The sequence below is a fragment of the Epinephelus moara genome, chromosome 13 (genome assembly GCF_006386435.1).
Source record: "Epinephelus moara isolate mb chromosome 13, YSFRI_EMoa_1.0, whole genome shotgun sequence".
Classification (NCBI taxonomy): Eukaryota; Metazoa; Chordata; class Actinopteri; order Perciformes; family Serranidae; genus Epinephelus; species Epinephelus moara.
The window spans coordinates 36,172,334-36,194,207 of record NC_065518.1 but is presented as its reverse complement, the minus strand read 5'-3'; the positions used below and the strand labels follow the sequence as shown (position 1 = coordinate 36,194,207).

General features: G+C 42.1%; 1 protein-coding gene across 1 annotated transcript in view; it reads right to left on the bottom strand.

The window, feature by feature from the left end:
* LOC126399942 (RNA binding protein fox-1 homolog 3-like) overlaps positions 1-21,874 on the bottom strand; it is a 414,850-nt gene that overhangs the window by 198,181 nt on the left and 194,795 nt on the right. The window contains exon 3 of the mRNA XM_050060302.1: positions 6,962-7,108. Coding sequence (XP_049916259.1) covers positions 6,962-7,108 — 147 coding nt within the window. The remainder of the gene's footprint in view (positions 1-6,961; positions 7,109-21,874) is intronic.

Genomic DNA, 21,874 nt, shown 5'->3' with positions numbered 1-21,874 from the left:
TGTCTGCTGGTGAGTCAGTCTAACAGTGTCGGATGGGTTGAGGCTGTGGATTTGACCAAGTTTGACCACTTTATCACTATTCCCTCTCACTTGTAGCTGTTTTTTTCGTTATCTTTTGAATTTAATATGAATTATGGAACCGTTTTTGTTCACATTTGTTTCCCCCGTTTTGTAAAATAAATTATTTAAAGTTGCTTTTTAAGTGCGTAACAGAAGTGCGTTTTGAGAACGACCGCAGACTGTCACCTGTTCGACGCATCAGTATCTTCGGATGCCATTAAAGTAATAATGATTATAATAATAATGTCAAAATATTATTTACAGACTGATTTAACAGACGATCACTGCTGCCACAATCACTGGAAAGTCTGGGCGAGAGGCTTCCACAGAGGAGCGCCCAGTTTGCACCAGCTTTCTAAAGTTAGGCTACTTCACTCAAACTGCGTGTGGCTATTAGCGCTGGTGTTAGTGAATTAGACGTTGTCTATCAATGAGGCTCATTTGCATAGAAAGGGGCAATCTTGCGCCAAATATATGCATATTACCTCATTTAAATACGTGCAAATAACACCGGAGCACCGAGACACAATCTGCTTGGCAGTGCAGTTAGTGGAGCATTTCACCCTCTGCGCGTGCTTTGTGAATTAGACGGTATCAGTTTGCTCCATTTTTACCAGTTTAGCAGCCGCAAAAGCCACGCAATCCTTTTGTGAATTCAGCCCTCTGTTTGTTACACACAGGATGGGTTGCCTTGGGTGAATACATACATCATAAATCAGGGAAATATAAATGACATTCTGTAAAATGTAAACATGAGCTGCTGTTAGACTCCACATTAAGAGAAATTCTGTACACATTCACACTCAAGGAACAGCCTAATTTCATTGATTGTTTAATTCTGTTTCCTCTGTAAAGTTTTAAAACTACAGTTTTTAGTTTTGTTGCTTTAATGTCCTATAATATTTGTTGTAGTACCATCACTGCTCACACTGCATTATTCTCAGCAGAAATCTGCTCGTTTTCCCATTTTCTCGATCTGCCACATAAATAGCAGTGTGCTAGGTGAAGGCACACCTGGCTTTTAAAGAGAATGGGAGATGACACTCTGATTAGTTGAACTCATGTTATGCCCAAAATACAGCTATGATTAATTAAAGCTGTAGTTGGTAACTTTTATGAAAATATTTTTTGTCATATTTGCTGATCCTGTCACTACAGATAGTCTGTGAAAACTGGAATCACCAGCCCAGGGTTGTATGCCTCTGCACACCAGTTAAGGTTGTCTTACAGTTTACATTCATGTCTGTGAAAACATTATTGCTCAACATCCACTGCTCCCCGGCAGCACAGAAGATCTATACAATCACAACAGTTTCAAGACACCCCAAATTAGTGTTACCAATTAAGTATGTGGCCAAATATTTCCCCTTCTGTTCCTGAGATATGACATTGAATAATAGCCAGAAAAGTGTTTGATGCAGAACATTATGATGTCACAGTGAAGTTGACCTTTGACCTTTTTGATATAAAATGTCATGGACATTTATGCCAAGTTTGAAGAAATTCCCTCAAGCTGTTCTTGAGATATTGCATTCACGAGAATGAAATACACAAGGTTACACTGACCCTGACCTTGGTCCTATTACCACCAAAAACTAATCGTTCATTGTTGAGTCCAAGTGAACATTTGTTGCCAAATATGAAGAAATATCCTCACAGTGTTCTTGAGATATCATGTTCACAAGGATGGGATGAACGTAAAACCAGAAAACATAATTCCTCTGGCAATGGTTATCGCAATGGTTATAGGCATAAAAAATCCTATCCCTCCTCCTTATTGACATTCACTAAAATCTACCATGGAAACAACCAATCAGAACTGAGGCAACTCAAATAGCTGTCAATCATGCCAATTTCTCTGTGAACTGCTGTCAAACTGTCAAACTAGAGAGCTCTGTTCAAATTAGGCTTGTGCCGGTTTGAAAATTTTCCAACCGGTTTGATTTAAAGCCAAATATCTAACTGAACCGATATATCGAATTATATACCTAATTTTACCACTGGGGGTCGCATTTGAGCTATTTTCCCAATAAAAGCCCATTATAGGTGTAATGCGCTTCCAATCCACTAGGTGGCGGTAATGCTGTATTAACCGCCAATACACACAAGGTTACACAAGAAGAAGAAGAAGCAGAAGGACACCAAGACGTTAGGGCAAAGACGGTGGATAAACCAGTAAAAATAGTAGTAATAGTACAGCATAGTATATACTGTATAGTACAGTAGTAATCCAATCCAGTATCTTTGGTTAGGGCAACAAACTGAATGACTGCTGTCTCCCTCGCACTTTTCCCAGCCCCCAATGAAATTTGATCTCTCGCAGCAGCAGCACAGCTGAGCAGAGCTGTGGAGTCCCTCTGCAGCCTCTGAGACAAACTAAACAAAACACTTGTAGGCTCCTCCACTTCATTTATAAACAAACATAAACCTTATTAAGTTGTCATAATGCATGTTACAATGCAAGATAAGTTGAATAGTCCCTTGACACGCTGCTGATGTGGAAAGTTGACAAAAACTGAGGAAGATGTTTTAAAAACTTGGTTTCTATTTAGATGGTCTCTAAATGAATGAAGCAAAGTAATAACTGCATTGTACCTTTCCTGCATTGGGCTCATTCATTAAATGTTTGTTTCACTCAGGTAAAGAGAACTGGAGCATCCCCCAGTCCAACTCTCCAAGAACCACTTGAAGACGGGCATGGACGATGAAACATTAATAAGCTCTGTCTAATTTGGGTAAGGGGGCAAACAGAGGTGAAGGTGTGAATTATGTACAGCTTCATAGAACAAGGCTTGTGAGGTAACTCAGGGAGACAACTTGAGGTGCATGGCCACACTCAAACATGACATTTTCTATTCAAAGCAGAGCCAGTAATATGAAAGAGATAATATGAATGAGAGAGAGAGATTATCAGAGTCCACTTTCGAATGTATGTTTATGGATGCCTATATTTATGGCAATTCACGTAAAATTAATATTCAGTGATGCATTTCATATGTTATTGACTTCATATACATCACTGAAACTACAGATTTCTACTACCAGTTCCAGACTCTATACAAAGCCACTTTGCCACTGCACAGGAAAAAAAAAAACACAAAACACAAACACCTGCTTACATCTGGCTTTTGCCTGCAGGGGGTTGTTGTTTTCATGATCCTGTTTAAAACTGATCTAAAAGAACAAACAAAGAGCTACAGCGTTAATTCTTTTTAAATAGAAAGCCAAGACTGCAACTTTTCATGCCAAATGTTGTCCATGTCCAACCTGGGGCCTGTATCACGAAGCAGGATTAATGTCTTAACGAGGTAACTTCAGGGTTAACCCTGGGTTTTCGGTCTCACGAAGCCGGTTCAGTTCTTATCGGGGTAGATCACCATGGTAACTTACTCTGAACGGCTATTCTGCTCCAGAGCAGGTTAAGTTCAGGGTTGAATCTGATCCTATAAAAAGCACCACCCACTGGCCAATCAGCTGTTCGGAAAAAAAATGACTCCGCTGACAGAAATGCAGCCCAGTCATGACGGGAAGTTTAATTAATTTGATTGATTTTGATTTGAAAGTTTATTTTGAATATTAAAAAAGAAAAGAAAGCAACAACAACGGACAATGAAAAGATTGTTCAAAAAGGAGTGGAAAGAAGTCGAACTTTCATCCCACCCCTTCATAAGAAAGAAACTGATAATTTGCGGACACTTAATAGCACCATTAATTAGTGCCAACATTTTTTTTGTTGGAGGAAATGATCCCTGTTAAAGATAATGGGCCTAACTGACAGCTTTGCTGGAAATGTGGAAAGTAGCCTATCATGTCTACACTTTTGTTTGTTGTGTTTCGTTCTTGTGTTTGAGGGATTTTCCTTTTTGTTTTTTAAAGAGGGAGACTAGGTATATTTTTGCACAGCTGTTAATTTCTGACACAGCTCAATATCAGGATGATTTTCTTCAGACTATCAATTTGGTGTTGATATGATTTAATTGTGGCGTCAGCTTTAAGCTTTATTGTAGCATATATAACGTTATGACAAAGAAGACCAATTTATCAGACGCAATGATGTTAGATGATAATTGTAATACACGCAATTCATCTTCGCAGCATTGATTTCATGGGATTCAAGGGTGTGATCAGTGTCAGATGTACAGGTACAGGTACTGTAGCTACTTGAACCAGTGATTATTCATTCCGTTATGCATTGTCACGCATGTTTCCTCCTCCTGCAGCTGCCACGGTGTTGGCCTTTTCTGTAATGTTGCTTTTCTCCTCCTCATATTTTAGTAGAATTAATCTCTGATCCTCACGAGAAAAACTTTTTTTTCTCCTCACATACAGTGCTCTGTAGGACGCTCAGTGACGCTGTGCTTCTCTCATGATTGTGATTGGTCTGCTGCGTGCGCGTTCACGGCTCTTGATAAAGCAGCCCTGGGTTGAGTTACCGAGTTGATATCCAGCGTCGTGATACCGATTATCCTGATTGCCATTGTTAGGGTCAGTCAACCCAGGATAGGTCTGGGTAACCCAGGAAAGGTTGATCTCGCTTCATGATACAGGCCCCTGGTCTCACAATGATGTTGTCAAATATGGACACCTGGGTAGTGATTTCCAGCATCAGACGCCATAAAAAAAACGCTGTCCCTTCATGTTGACATGATACACAACCAGCGGCATCAGGGGGAAACGGTGTTCACTTTCTGTAACATTGTAAAGCCAAACCCTGTTCTTTTTTCCTAAACCCAAACACTTGCTTTTGTTGGCTAAACATAACCACGTGCGTTTGTTGTTGAAGGGAAAAAAATGTTGTTGTAACAACATAATATGTTTATTTTGAAAGAGACTGTATACAAACTGTACATTTCCTGTGAAAACAGAAGTGTATTTTGAAAACAGACAATGCATGTAACAAGTTGACATGGCATCCCAGAATGTCAACAACCAACACACCCAGGGTACCTTGCACGCAGAGTTGGGTATAAAGTTACAAAGTATAACGTTAGAGTACTTTGATTACTTTCTGCAGTAACGAGTAACCTAACGCGTTAGTTTGCTGTTTGAGTAATCAAATACTTGAATACATTTTCAAACTTGAATACATTTTCAAACAAGCCATCAGTTACTTCTGTTACTTTTAGAACGCTGGTCCTTCAGCTTCCTTTTGGTTCTAATAACGGAGATAACGTTAAACCTATCAGTCCGAAAGCAGTCATGAAGCTTTTGGCTAGCTACGTGGTAGAAGAAATGCTGCCATTGTCTATGGTGGAGTCTAAAAAAAGGTGGAGGAGGACTCGCTGATAGACAGGTCAGACTCAGGACTTGCATTATGCCTGGTACACACTACACGACTTTTATGCCCGTTCTGAAAGTCACTATGTCACATTACACGATTGTGGAGTCATAAAATCGTGCCGTGACTTGGCCGACAGACATGACACACTACATAATGGTACTCACCAATTATCCCCGGTCGTCTTACACGACGTGTGTGATGTCATTGAGTTATTCTTGTCCTATTTTTATTACTTTTACTATTATTTGAGTCACTGTGTCTGTTCATGTGCCAGCCGAAATGTTGTTGTAGTCACCTAAAAGCGTCAGCAGATGGCAGGAGCTTCTTTTGAAGTGCCGTACGTAAACATTCAAGCTACTGAATCCTCCACAACCAAGTTCCTACAAATGTTTCACAATAAAAGCCTATTTAGAAAATGGAGGGATTCTCTTCTCCGAGGTTATAAGGAGCTTTTAATCTGAAAGAAATTCAGGAAGTGTTGAACTTAAAATGACGGCACGATATGTTAACTTTATAAAGACACTCTGCTCATAAATATGAGCATATCTCAAAAACTTAAAATATGTACATTGTTCAAATAACTTGTGGAGTGTTAAGAAATATTTTGATTGTGTTTCTACTTTTTGCTAATGTTGTACAAATTTAAGGGATATGAAGTATTTGAAGATACTCCAAGAAATGACAACACCGTTGCCATAGAAACACCGTTTCTATGGCAAAGTTCAAAGGATTAATGGGAAAGGTTACAGCTGGCCTTCACTCCCGAGACAATTTACTCTGCAGTAGTCACAGATATTTATCAGTTCAGCTCTGATCATCTTCCATCGGCGGTGATGGAAATACAACACTAGGTGGATGCGCTTTAGCCACTTTGTTCTTGCGATGCAATGATGGGCCACCAAGCAGCACTCGAATATTGTTTCCAATTAGTCTGCACAGAGTTTTAAAGAGAGACTGAATAAGAAGGTATACAAAAAAGGAGGAAACAACACAACATTTCCACTGGCCTCTATGCTACTTTCTGTTGTTTACTAACCTGTTTTTTGGCCCATCTGTGATGTTGAACATATATGACACATCAGTTAAAAAAAAGAAAACACACACACACACACACACACACACACACACACACACACACAAAGAAAGGCATGCCCATCTGCTGAAGAGACATGTACACAGCTCTGGTCATCTGGCAATGGGAAAGAAGTCTATTGCTTATTTTTAGTGGATTTTCCTGTGTCTAAGAAACCTGCGTACAAGTGCTTATTGTGGTAGAAAGGGTGTAAAAGAAACAAGAGAGAAACAAGAGAGGTGAACAATTATGTCATCTTCTTATAACTGTCTTGGCCCCTCATTTATGTTTTAACACTAATTTGCTTTGCAATTCTAGAACTGAATTTCTTTATTTCTTAGTTTGTTTTGAGTGCATTTGCTCATGAGTTCTTGAGAAGAACAAGCAGGAGCAGGAGTATTGCACAGTGCTGTAATTCTAGCTAATTATATGATTGCCCATAGTGTATGGTGTGTGTGTGTGTGTGTGTGTGTGTGTGTGTGTGTGTGTGTGTGTGTGTGTGTGTGTGTGTGTGTGTGTGTGTGTGTGTGGTGCAGTTGTCATCTCACCCCAAACATTTGCCGGAGGTCAGGGTCTCGGAAACGGAAAGGGATGTTAGAAACGTGTAACCTCTTAGGCTGCTGCTTCTCTGATGAATCACTGGATGGCAGGTGGAGCTGCTGGGGGCCCTCTGTCTGTGCAACCTCCTCTGACTGCTGCAGGGAAACACACAGCGTGCCACAGATTAGCTCCTATTGTGGTAAAAACAGAAACACCCAGGTGAGAGGCAAGGTTGTTCAGCTTGATGTGTCACACTGAAAAGTAAAAGAGCTGGAGTAACATGGAAAAAAAACCAAAAAACGTGTACAATAGAAGAGGACTGACAGAACAGTGTGGTAAAATATTCAGAAAGTGGGAAAGTGTGTGAAAGTGAAAGACGAAGGAAAGGGGGCATTAAAGAAATCTGTTTCAAACACGCTCTGCCTGCGTAGCTTAAAATATGTGGTCAGGGTCTGTTTTTATTACTGAGATATTCCCTCTCTCTCTGCCCTCCTGGCATTAATATGTGCCATGAGAGATTGGGGAAGCTGTCTAAGAAGAATAAGAAAAGCATCAAACAACCTGCAACATGTCTGCACCAAAGCACACATTATAGTGGGCCTTGGTGATGAAGAGAGTAGGTGTGAAGCATAGAGGGAAAAAATGTAAGGGAGCGACTTGACTTAGCTCACTCAGAACACATAGAGCGCAATTTTTAGTACCGTATTCTCATATTGGTCAAGCCCACAGCTCATTTTTTAGGTTCAATGCCACCAATTGGTGCCAGTGCAGGAAGTAGTTTGCCCTTTATGTAGTGAAGCGGGAAGTAAGATGTTATTGAGAGGCTTCAGTTCTAACCTCTGCACCATTCTGCTGTTAAATATCAGTTGAACAACAGTTTAATACAACCTCAATTTTATTTTGCTACTTTTTATCATGGGGAGTTTCTAACAAAATAATTGCAGTCTGCATGTAGAGCAACGTTTCTCAAAGTGTATGACTGTATGAAAACAAGTTGATACAGCATAGTACCAAGATATTTTGCGCAGCGCTATTGTGTTGATACATTGATGCCAAGTATTGATCTTTTATTATTATTAATTTTTGCAAATACACATCATAACACGACTTGCTTTGCTTTTTCGGTCCACTAGATGTTGCTGATGTTTTCTTTCCTGGTGAGGGCATCAGAGGCCTCAGTCAGTGCTATTTGGCAGGAAGTTCATAAAAACAAAGATGGCGGTACCAGAGAAAGAAATCAGAAATGTGTTGTCAACGTTTAAATCAAACATCTGAACTTACTTTGGAATTTTTAAACACAGAAGGAAAGGAGGACTTGGACATGGCACATGTGATTTGCAAGCTGTCAAATGAGAATAAAATATTCTGGGAATACTACGAACATGAGGGCTAACCTCACACTTCACCATCCATAGATAGCATTCGCCACTGACAGCCAAGCTAACGCTAAACCGGCTCCACCGAAAAATCAACCACCACTGGACAGCCCTGATGAAGACCGTGTGTTGGTTGAAACATGTTGGCTGATTTTAAGCCTGTTTTTATTGTTCCATAATGAACTAGCCCCTGTGATTAAAACTTTTTGTATATTTTTGATTTTGAAGAGTGCCTTGGATTTATTTATTTTCTTTTACTCAACACTTGGCCATTATTCTTGTAGCTCTTTGGTTGCAATAACTACATACTTTTCTAATGCAGGAGAGTGTATAGCAGAGAGTGAAGGCTCTAAACTTGTGTACAGGTCTTCAATGTGCCCTTATCCTATGAGATTTTTATTTTTTATTTTTTATCTTGAATATATTTTAAACATTAAAATAGCAATTACATTCAGTTTTTTTGACAGAAATTAAGAAATTGCTGACATATAGGCCTGCTGTATATTTCTTTTTTAAAGTGAATGGTAGAAACCTCAGGAAGAACAACTGAGGAGGGATCCCTCTTCCAGGACGGACAGACGTGCAATAGATGTCGTACAGAACAGATCAACATGATAAATTAACAGTAATCCGTATGACACAATAAGACAGAAAGAGAGACAGAGAGAGATGCAGGACAGACAGTAATGTTAATAGCTTACAACAACAATAATTAAAGTAATAATCTTACTATATAATGACGAAAACTCTTGTCTGTCTGTGGGTGTGTCTGTCTGTGTGTCTGTTCCACATTTTTCTCCTCAATGACTTGGTCAATCCATGTGAAATTTGGCACAGTGGTAGAGGGGCATGGGAAGATGCGAATAAAGCAATATTACATCAATTGTCCAAAGGGGGTCGCTATAGCAACTGATTGAATTTGCAAACTTTGAATGGGCATATCTCATGCCCCGTATGTCGTAGAGACATGAAACTTTGCACAGAGATGCCTCTCCTCACGAGGAACAAATTTGCCCCAAGAACCCATAACTTCCGGTTATTTAGATTTTCCGCAATTTTGAATTTTTTGAAAAACACTTAAAATCGATCTCTTCCTAGGAAGTTTGACCAATCTGCATGAAACTCGGTGAACATAATCTAGGGACCACCATTTAAAGTTCCCTCTTGGCAAAAGTTGGAAAACTTACTAAACCTGAGCTTCTATAAGACAATGAATATTGCGGAGGGCGTGGCTCATCACATAAAGGTGTATAACATCTCAAGGGTTTCACTGATCACCATGCAACTTTGCAGGCATATGACCACACATAATCTGAGGGGACCCCTCCATTATTGACCCGATCAAACAAAATGGGGGCGCTAGAGGGCTAATTTCTTATCTAGGCCTAACCGCTGTATTGATTTTTACTAAACTTGGTAGATATGTACAGGACGCCTCAAGGTGACTGAAGAAATTTTACTCTAATTGGCAACTGGGTGATGCTATAACAACAGAAAAATGTTATAAAAATGGCTAAAATGCGACCGATCGCTGTGGCTCCCCCTGTGGCCGAATGTTTTGGGGTTTTTTCTAAATTTTGGTATGACTAAGTCACGGTATGGTATGTTGTACATAATCACGGAAACTGTGAGTGTGTCATTCTGTCAGTCAGTCATTCTGTCTGTCCCACGTTTTTCTACTCACTGACGTGGTCAATCTATGTGAAACTGCACATAGGCATTGAGGATTGGCATAGGTAGAAGGTGACAAAGCTACCAATGGGTATGGACTAATATAATAATAATTACGGCTATTGTGGTACAATATGTTGAAAGTATTAATATCTGATAGAATACATATGTGACAATAATCATATGTGTATAATAATAGTAAAAGTATGACTATTGATAACAGCAGCAGGAGGCATCAGGCAGGACCACGGCAGCAACACAACCACACACGTCACACTATCCAGGCACCGCTGCGATTTAAGTAACAGGATATAAGTGTTAGCAAAGGAGAGAGAGAGAGAGAGAGAGAGAGAGAGAGAGAGAGAGAGAAGGAGAGAAGGTGCTCGGTGTACTATAGGNAGAGCGTTCTCAGAGCGCAGTGTTCTGGTGGGATAATATGGCACTATGAGCTCTCTAAGATATGACGGAGCTTGACCATTTAGAGCTTTATAAGTTAACAGTAGGATTTTAAATTCAGTAGAGCTTTGACTCTCAGTCAGCCTGGCTACAGTGCTGAAAAGAAACCTGGGGTTGTTCTTATTGTCTTCCATTAATGCTGAGTAATAGTTTGCTCTGGCATTGCGGAGGCCCCTCTTATAAGTTTTGAGACTGTCTGTCCAGATTAAACGAGATTCTTCCAGTTTGGTTAATCGCCAATTCCTTTCAAATTTTCGCGATATTTGTTTTAACTTACGGGTTTGAGAGTTATACCAAGGAGTGAACTTTCTTTGCTTTTTTAACTTCTTTTTAAGAGGAGCTACAGAGTCGAGTGTTGTACAGAGTCGAGTGTTGATACCCTTTTTAATGCCACTTTAAACAAATTTAATGCCTATGTTCAACTACAGTTTTTTATTTATTTATTTTATATATATATAATACATATATAAACAAAATTGTAAGCATTTGACAATGCTAATCTTGAATATTTGAGAAAATCCAAATTTACATTAACTGTCACTCTGTAGTGAATTAGAAATGGCTCACAAGACGGTTTACAGTCTCAGAATTTATTTGCACATTTCAAAAATAACAAAACCAGCCTGAAGAATGATGTGAAAAACTAACTCTAACCTGCAAAGGCTGGAGGCGGTCACTGTAGCGGCAGGTGTGGTGGTGGTAGCAGCAGCAGCTGCAGTTGTGGTGGCGACAGCAGAAGTTGCGTTGCTGGTCACGGCAAAGAAATTCGGCACAGTTAACTGCTGCCTGCCTTTAATCGCCGACTTGTGACTATCTGACAGCATGTGTGATTTCACCGCATTGACGCCCATTTTGCAAAGTTTGAAGATCTTTTTGCACACACTGCAAAACGCCTCTCCGGGTTTACCGTCGACGGGCTTTAACCAGGTTCTGAATAGTTCCTCATTCAACCACTTCTGCTGAAACTTGCATTTTCCCATTTTTCCGACATTTGCTAATATTCCCTCCGCTCTTTCGCCACAGCATGAGCACGCTCACAGCACGTTGCATTTCAAGCATCAGGTGTTGCGACTTCATGCACTGGCTGTAAACAACAGCCAATTAAAGGGTTCCGCCTGTCAATCATCACATTATACTTTCGATCAAAATTAAATTAATTAAATGTTTATATAATCAAAATAAATCGTGAATAACAATGTTTTTTTTCCATCAAGTGTATTTAATTTTGTAATGCCTCTGGACATCGAATTTAATGCTTTTTAATGCCATTTAAGGCCTTAATTTTCGCAAAATCTATTTAATGACTTTTAATGCTTTTTAATGACCCACGGAAACCCTGAATAGGGCACTATGAGCTCTCTAAGATATGACGGAGCCTGACCATTTAAAGCTTTGTAAGTTAACAGTAGGATTTTAAATTCAGTTCTGGATTTTACAGGGAGCCAGTGCAGAGAAGCTAAAACAGGAGAAATATGATCTTGTTTCTTAGTTCCTGTTAGTACACGTGCCACTGCATTCTGAATTAGCTGGAGAGTTTTTAAAGACTTATTAGAGCTGCCTGATAATAGGGAGTTACAATAATCCAGCCTAGAGGTAACTCTATTTATATACACAGGCATGGCCCTCCTCAACATGATGCAGAAACAGACTAAAAAAGAGCTATCAATGCACAGAAGCATAAGTGACATTAACAGAATCTAATAACACACACTATCTCTCTACCAGCATCTCCCTCTCTCCTCTCCTCCACACACACACATCCACACACCTCACCTCCTGGTGCTTTCCTTACAGGTCAGTTACACAGGATATAGTTTTATACAGTCCATGGCAGCAACAGTCATGTTTACACGAACAAAGTCGCTATTTAAAACCCAATAATATCTCACTGGAATATAAATATTCCTCCTGACATCACAATACTGAGTGAAGAAAGTCACGTTATCACAGCATGAAGACAAACATCTGTATCAGTCATTCATCCTGCTCTCTGTCCCTCCTCTACTGAGGACACTCACTGTCTGCAGGTCGGCACAGCTTTCATTTTAGTTTGTCTTTAACACTTTGCTGTTAGCACCGCGAGTGCGATGTGCTTGTGTTGACTGCGATCATAAATGATAATAGCGCTGAATGAGAGACTGTGGACAGAGCAGATTGAAATATGGCTTTCTACATGCTGATCACATGTAGCTATTGATAAAGTATTGGCTTGGCTGGCAGAGGTTTTATTGCACTTACTCACAGTAACAAGCGTAGCTGTCGTTAACTAGAGTCATCTTAAAGTTATATTCCCTTCATCTGCACCGTGGCCCCACCGCTGCACAATGATGATAGCCTACATAAAACCGAAACTTTAAAAAGTTACGCCGGTAATAGCAGAGCTTACTGTTATTACGGTGTTTATTAAACTTGCCTTGGGTTGTTTAATACCAGGTCTCGGAACCGATCCCTGCCCGGGCGTTTGATGAAGTCTCCTGGTTGGCAGGTGATAGATTGGTGTCAAACTGTCGTTACAGCCCGTCCGAGCGGTTCATGCCAGGCTCGAATCAAACCCACCACTGGTGATGTACGCATCGTCTCATTTGATGTTGCTCAATAAGACTCCAGAATGTCATTGCATTTTTTTTCTCAATAGACGCAGGTGTCAAAGCCGTATTGACAGGAAATAGGCAGAGGAGAAAACTGCAAAATCACCTTGGGCAGTGCGGGCGGGGCATCAAGGCCACTGTGGCCTTAGGGCAGATATTTTTTTCAGGGGCACAGGGCCAAATGAGGAGGGCAAGAGAGCCATGGCCCTCGTGGCCCTCGTGAAATTCCTGCCCTGGTGTGCACCTTGAATGACTGATGTGCTGACGTATTGCAGTAAGCGTGTTGTGTCATTTCCGGTGTTTTCTGTGACAGCGTCTCTGTGCTGCTCTTGCGAATTCTACTAGCTTGCTTTCTGTTTTTTTCCTCACTCCAGTAGCTTAACATCTAATTCAAGTCTTAACCCACACTAGTTCTGTTTAAGCACTTATAGCTCTCCTTTTTTTTAAGACTTTCTTGCTAATCTCTTCGCTGTTGTTTGCACATTATTAGCCTTGTTAGCTACATTAGCTTAACAGTTAGTGATGGCTTCTCCTTCTGCTCTTTCTTGCTCGGTGTGCCAGATGTTTAGTTTTAGTTTAGCGACAGTGATAATTGTAATAAGTGTAGCTTATTTGCTACATTGGAGGCGAGGCTCAGTGAATTAGAAGTGCGGCTCCGCACCATGGAAAATCACTCGGGAGCGGCGGTAGTTAGCCAGCCCCCTGTAGCCGGTGCAGAGCCACATAGCATAGCCTCTGCTAGCAGTCCCCCGGTAACCCCCGTGCAGCCAGGAGGCTGGTTAACTGTCCGGGAGAAGCATAGCTCCAAGCCAAAGCACACGGTTCACCACCAGCCTGTTCATGTTTCTAACCGCTTTTCCCCACTCAGCGACACACCCGCTGAGGAGAAAACTCTGATTATTGGCAGCTCTATTCTGAGGAACGTGAAGTTAGCAACACCAGCGACCATAATCAAATGTATCCCTGGGGCCAGAGCAGGCAACATTGAATCAAAATTAAAACTGCTGGCTAAGGCTAAACGTTAGTAAGATCGTTATTCACGTTGGCGGCAATGACACCCGGTTACGCCAATTGGAGGTCACTAAAATTAATGTTGCCTCGGTGTGTGAATACGCAAAAACTATGTCAGACTCCGTAGTTTTCTCTGGACCCCTCCCAAATCTGACCACTGATAACATGTTTAGCCACATGTCATCATTTAATTGCTGGCTGTCCAGGTGGTGTCCAGCAAACAATGTGGGTTTGTTAACCATTGGCAAACTTTCTGGGGAAAACCTGGTCTTATTAGGAGAGACAGCATTCATCCCACTTTGGATGGAGCTGCCCTCATATCTAGGAACCTGGCCAAGGTAATTAGTAATTCAAAACCCTGACAACCCAGAGTTGAGACCAGGACTCAGAGTTGCAGTCCTACACGCTTCTCTGAGCTTCTAGTGCAGTTACCCACCCATAGTTTTATACAAATGGTGTCTGTCCCCCGACCACCTAAATTATCTAAATCTAAAATTAAACAGAGGAGTTGTGCATAACAACCTCATAAAAATTAAAACCTCTTCTATGACAGAAAGACAAAACAGGAGAATTAAATGTGGACTGTTAAATATCAGGTCTCTCTCCAATCCAATCCAATCCAGTCCAATCCAACTTTATTTATAAAGCGCTTTAAAACAGGTCCCAAAGTGTTGTACAGAGGAAATAAGAAGCACTATAAAATGCACAATAGGTTGAAATGCACAGTTTGCATAATTAGAAAATAGAAAATGAAAAAAACACATAAAAACAACATCTTACACAGGTGGGTTTTAAGAAGATTTTTAAAAACAGGCAGTGAGGATGCCTGCCTGATGTGCAGTGGCAGATCGTTCCACAGTTTGGGAGCTGCCACAGCGATCTCCTCTGTGCTTGAGCCTGGTTTTGGGCACTGTCAGGAGCAGCTGGTTAGCTGACCTGAGGGAATGGGTGGGCATAAAAGGCTGTAGCAACTCAGAGAGGTAGGATGGGGTAAGGCCGTTAAGAGCTTTAAAAGCAAATAAAATAACTTTAAAATGGATCCTAAAATGAACTGGCAGCCAATGAAGTGATGCTAAAATTGGTGTAATGTGCTCATGCTTGCATGTACCAGTTAAAAGTCGTGCAGCAGCATTTTGTACCAGCTGCAGACGAGCAATGGAGGACCCATTAACCCCCACATATAGTGCGTTGCAGTCGTCCAGCCGAGTGGTGACAAAGGCATGGATGACTGACTCAAAACACTTCCTTGTCAGTATGGGCTTAATTTTTGTCAACTGCTTTTTTTGCTTTTTGATCAAAGGCTGCACTACTGCATGTTTAAAAGTCATAGGGACTACACCTGAGGATAGACTGACGTTAATAATGGCAAGTACAGATGGCCCAATGGTGGTAAAAATCTCTTTAAAAAGTCGAGGAGGAATGACATCGTTTGGGGAACCTGAGGGCTTCATCCGGCACACAGTCTCTTGTACAGAGGACAAAGTCACAAGCTCAAACGTGTTGAAAATGGCAGAGCAAGGGACAGAGACAGTGGGATCATATGCAGGTGGTGAACAGAGGGACCTAGTGGAAGTGACCTTATTGATGAAAAAGTGAAGAAAATTTTTACAGGCCGCTGGGGAGGGGTCAATACAGGCAGTCTGTGGTGCATTTAAAACAGAGTTGATGGTGTTGAACAGCACACGGGGCTTGTGACAGTTTGACAGAAGAATGTCAGAGAAATATTTTCTTTTTGAATCTCTCACAGTAGATTGGTAATTATGGCAACAGTCTCTTAGTATTTGGAATGACACATGCAGTTTGTCCTTTTTCCATTTGCGCTCTGCTATACGGCACTCACGTCTGGCAGCGCAGGTTGTGTCATTTAGCCAGGGCTCGGAGTTGGCTTTTGGCTGCCTGGTCTTTAACGGAGCCACAGTGTCTATGGCAGTTTGGCAGGTGTCAAAAAACCATGCACTAAGAGCATATGTGTCATTAGATAGAGACTCAGGAATGCCACAGTTCTGGCTAAAAACGGAAGAGAACTGAGCAGCAGTGGATGGGTTAATAACACGGCATCGACGGGGAGCAGCGTGAGTTTCAACTGTATTATAGCCGAGAGCAGCCTCAAACAGCACAGGCATATGGTCAGAAAACACCGGGTCACACATCTCTAGGTTAAAAACAGGCAAACCATGCGATAAAACAAGGTCGAGAGTGTGTCCGCCTTCATGTGTTGGAGCAGACACGGACTGCACAAGACTAAAAGAGTCAGTAATGTTTAAGAAGTCCTTTGACAGAGGGGTATCAGCACAACAAACATGAATATTAAAATCTCCGACAATAAGAACATGGTCGTGTTTAGGCACGATCTCAGCTAGAAAAGCAGAAAAGTAATTTATAAAATCCTTATTGTATTTGGGAGGCCAATAAATCACAGCACACAGCGCTGGGCGACCCAGCTCAAATAAGCACAGTTCAAAGCTGGAGAAAGATGATGGCAGAAGGATTTGCTTACATTTGAAGTTATTCTTAAAAACAGATGCTATTCCTCCTCCACGGCCCGACGTCCGCTGCGAATTATGATAGCACTAGTCAGTTGGTAAAAGCTCAGTAAAAGCGCCGGACTCATCAACATTTAACCAGGTCTCGGTCACAAGAAGGAAATCCAAACCCCGGGACATGAAGAAGTCCTTTAGGATGAAGGTTTTGTTCTGCAGTGGTCTGGCATTCACCAGGCCAAACCTGACAGGAGTCGGTGAGTCCAAGACGTCAGCTGTCCGGGGAGCCCGGCACAGAGACCGCAGGTTGCCCAGGTTCATTCCGCCGCCGCGGTGCTGACGGAGAGATCTGACAGACATAACGGTCTCAATGGGGTGTGGTGTAGAGGGGTGTAGTGACAGCAGGGGCCTGCAGGAGGGATTTGACGAGTACAGTGTTACTCTGAGGAGGCACCATAGAAGAAGAGACAGGGACCTGTGGGTGTGTGTGAGTGAGGTGAGTAAGCAGTCAGTCATGTGGGTGTGATTGCACAGCGTGCTGCAGGTTGGTTTTTAACATGTAGCTGCCTAACTTGTTTGGGTGAATACCATCAGGTTTAAAAAAGGATGGGCGATTCCAAAACGTGTTAAAATTGTCTATGAAGCCAACATTGTGTGCCCTGCACATGGACTGGAGCCAAGTGTGGAAATAGATGACTCTGCTGAACTTTTCTGACCCACAGCCGTGAGGAGAAAGCGGACCACTGATAAAGATGGATTTTCCACTGCTGATTAAAAGCTGAAGAAGCTTTCTAAACTCAGATTTGGTCACCTCGGAGTGTCGAAGTGAAGAATCATTCATCCCGACATGAAAAATTATCCTGTGGATGGAGGACGGCAGTGTATTCAGGAAATCTGGGAGATTTTTCAGGATAACTGGGACTGTGGCTCCAGGGAAGCATTGCATTACAGCATTAAAAAATGAAATGTTCCTTGTTATTGAGTCCCCAGTTATTAATGTAGTCGGAGGAAAAAGAGGGCAAGGGGATGCTTAGCATGGGGTCTCCGATCTGGATGAGGTGAGGGGAGAGGTCCGTGGAGGAGACTCCACCAGAGGCGGTGAGGGATGGACGGGGGAAGGAGCGGTCGGGTTTGGCTGTAGAGGACACTGGAGGTGACGGTGATCCGTGGGACCCCTGGGATGGCGGTGGAAATGGAGGAGAGGATAGCTGAGGGAGTGGAGTGGAGCTGATGGGGGGTTTGGGTCTAGCCCCTTGTCGTATCCAGGAGTCATCAGACGGTGACCGGAGGGTGGGGAGCAGTGGCGGCAACTGGCTCCAGAGGAGAGGCGGCTTCAGCGGCCTTAAGAGCGGAAACAGGTCCGGGGGCAGATGCATCGGAGGCTGACACACACAGCAGGGTCCGACGTTAAGGTTTTTTCCTACTTGCCCTACCGGGCAAGTACTTCTCAAATCTACTTGCCCCATCTAAATTCTTACTTGCCCTGCTTAAGAGGTTTCTATTTCTGGCTGTGTGGTGCATATTTTCGCTCATGACTTATATCTTACGTCAGCAGAGACACTCAGCCAATGGAGGCAGCAGCACATAAAGAAGCAGCACACTGAAACTGGCCCCTCCGAGGACAGAAACAGGAGAGGAAATACACGATTACAGGCCTGGAATTAAGTCATTTTTAGGGCCTTTAATAAAAACAAATTTATTGGGGCATCACGGCCAAAATGTGGGGCACCAAGGCCAAAACCAATGGCACAATAACAATATGTGCTAACTACATTGAATGAAGACAAAACAATATATGTGATAAAAAACAGTACTGAGTTTATTAAAACTGGGTGTGCATGACTGGGGATATATCTCGTTTCTTGTTTTGATTCATGTCCCTTATTTTTTAAGTCTTTGAAATCTCTTAATTCTTTTGTTATCTCCTAGTTATTAAGAAATTATCATTAGAAGAACATTCTTTATTGTCCTTTCTCAGCACATTTCATATATTTGACCTCTGCATTTGACCCATCCTACTGTATACACTAGGAGCAGTGGGCAGCCGCAGTGCAGCATCCGGGGACCAACTCCAGTTCTCAGCCGCAGTGCAGCATCCGGGGACCAACTCCAGTTCTTTTGCCAATGCCAGTGGTCAGGGTCACTCACCTAACATAGCCTATATATCTTTAATTATACAATTATTTATATGTCTCTATGTATATTTTTACATAAATCCCCAATATTTTATTTGACTTTAAAAAAATCCTCTTCCTTCATTTAATTTGACAATGTTTATTGTATTGTATTATATGTATTAATTCTCTACAGGGGGCGGCACGGTGGTGTGGTGGTTAGCACTGTCGCCTCACAGCAAGAGGGTTGCCGGTTCGATCCTGTGCGGAGTTTGCATGCTCTCCCCTTGTCAGCGTGGGTTCTCTCCGGGCACTCCGGCTTCCTCCCACAGTCCAACAGTGATGGGAATAACGGCGTTATAAATAACGGCGTTACTAACGGCGCTACTTTTTTCAGTAACGAGTAATCAGAAAAGTTACTGTCTCCCTAGTTATAACGCCGTTATGGTTACTCACAATAAAATGCGCCGTTACTCGGGTTTACTTGAGTTCACTGTGGGGTTCTAAAGTGTTTCTTCTTTGGTGAGGGCAGGTGAGGGGGAAGCATAAGTGATGATGATTGGCTTAGAGAGAGGAAAATTTCATCATAAACCAATCAGAGGCAGAGTAGGGCGGGTATTCACAAGCAGGTTTGTCAGGTACGCGACTTTGGGCTTGTGTTTTTGTAAAGTCGCTCACAAATATTGGTAGTCACGGGTTGCGGTTTTTAGGGCTTGTTTCTAAAGTGGAGTTGCTTATTTGGGCTTGCTCTCTAAACGTCGCCTTTCTCTACATATCCGTCTAAGTTATTCTAACGCATGATAGTATCTCGGACTGCAGGATGTTTCCACAGCTGCGCTCCCTCCGCCCCTCTCCCTCGCCGCAGACAAACAGCTGACGGTCAGTCAATGAGACTTTTCACATTTAACTTGCGCGATTAATGGCGGTTCTTACACACACACACACACACACACACACACACACACACACACACACACACACACACACACACACACACACACACGCACAACAATGCAGTGTAGTGTAGATAAGTGTACAGTGTTTTATAATAATGATTTATTCTATTAAGTGTCAATTTCATTCATTTAACATATTCAATGTTGTTTCATTACATACAGTTCCATTAAGGGGGAGTGTCCAAGCAATTTGACATATTTGAGCATTTTATAAAAAAAAGTAACGCTATAGTTACTTTTCCAGGTAATTAATTACTTTTACAGTGCAGTAACTCAGTTACTAACTCAGTTACTTTTGGGGGTAAGTAACTAGTAACTATAACTAATTACTTTTTTAAAGTAACGTTCCCAACACTGCAGTCCAAAGGCATGCACATTGGGGACTAGGTTAATTGATAACTCTAAATTGTCCGTAGGTGTGAATGTGAGCGTGAATGGTTGTTTGTCTCTATGTGTCAGCCCTGCGATAGTCTGGCGAACTGTCCAGGGTGTACCCTGCCTCTCACCTGATGTCAGCTGGGATAGGCTCCAGCCCGCGACCCTCAAAGAGGATGAAGCGGTTAGAAGATGAATGAATGAATTCTCTACAGGATCTTGTATGTTCTATAATGTGTGTTCAATTTATTAAAAAAAAACAAAACAAAAAAAACATTCTGGTGAACCCTGCAGCAAAGTGAACCCTCTTCCTCAGAGAGGATCTTTGCCTCCCAGGTTGTTCCTGGCGGCAGAGCAGAGTGAACCGTCTTCCTTCACAGAGGATCTTTGTCCCATGAGAGCAGGCAGTGTAAACAACTTTCGCTGGCGATTTGACAGTCACTAGAAGACCCTTGTAAAAGTTTCTGTGTGGTACCTGTGTACCACATGATGGTGTCCATTAACAACTCGGCTTCACGGATCTGATAAAGTGTGGATATTCATCCTTCCAGTTCAGCGATCTTCTCACTGAGGCGGGTGCAGCTGACACAGCCGGATGAAGAGGCACGGGCACTTACACGCAGGGGCTCCAACCAGGAGCCCACAGCGTTGAAAAGGTATTAGCCGCGGTGATCCATCGAAAGGACAGATCAGGGTGTCAAGTAGCAGGACTTACCGGAGATCAAGCTTCAACGGTAGGCAGCGTCTTGACACCCGGAGTAATCCTCGGCTGGATGGGCTTCACAGCTAAAAACAAGCCTGCACTAGCAGCAGGAAGGCCTGTAGTGGTTGTTCCTCACAGTGACAGCTGATTTTTCCGACGCTGTCATTGCAGGTCTTGTCATAAAGATGCGATAAAATTACAAATCAGATGACTAAAAACTTTCCTCCAGTTGAAGAATGGGCTTAGATAGCCAATGTCTTAAAATATTGTTTGTAAAAAAATGGCGTAAAACTGGATAACAAACTAGATTTTAAAGAGACGAGCTGGTGTGGAGCTTACAGACGCCACACATGTGCTCTACATGCGCTCTACACTGATGGCCCGTCATCTAAAGCAATGTTAATAAACAAATTAATATCAGATAATCATATTGATTTACTCAGCCTCACTAAAACCTGGCTGTGTCAAGATGAATATGTTAGTCTAAATGAATCCACTCCTCCCAGTCATAATAATACCCACATTCCTCGAGGCAGCGGCCGAGGAGGGGGAGTTGCAGCCATTTTTAACTCTAGTCTGTTAATCAGTTACACCCCACCTTTCCGAAACCCCGCCTTTCCGAAAATAGACCTCCATTCTTCGTAATGGCGGGGTTTCCCATTTTTTCTAAAGACCCCGCTATTCCGAATATTGGGGACAACGCCCGCAGTTCGTCAACAGGTGCCTCCAATCAGCCGCACACTCAATCACAGATCCGCTCCAACCAGCCTCCCCCTGCAACTACAGCTCCACTCGGCTTATTGTTTTCATGGATAGGCCTACATCGTTGCTTCTAGCTGGTGATATGCTGTGATAAGGCTTTAAAATCGTAGCCGTGGGTATATGCTCATTATATCACAGTTAAGAAACAATCAGATTGACTTATTTCACCTTTCTGTTTTATAAACACATTTAATATTACTCCGACCAGAAGCCAGACTTGACAAGTGTCTCCTTTTATATGTGTTTGCTGCTAGCGAAATTATGCATAATAAATGAAGACAGTGACATATTTTCAATAAAAAACAATGAATTGAAATTTAATTTCAAGCTTTTGTAGTACAACGAATTTCAGAATTGTGCGAGTGCGGCTGGAGAGCGGGTGGCAGTGTTTGATGCAGGAAACTCGATATGGACTTGAAAATCAGTTTC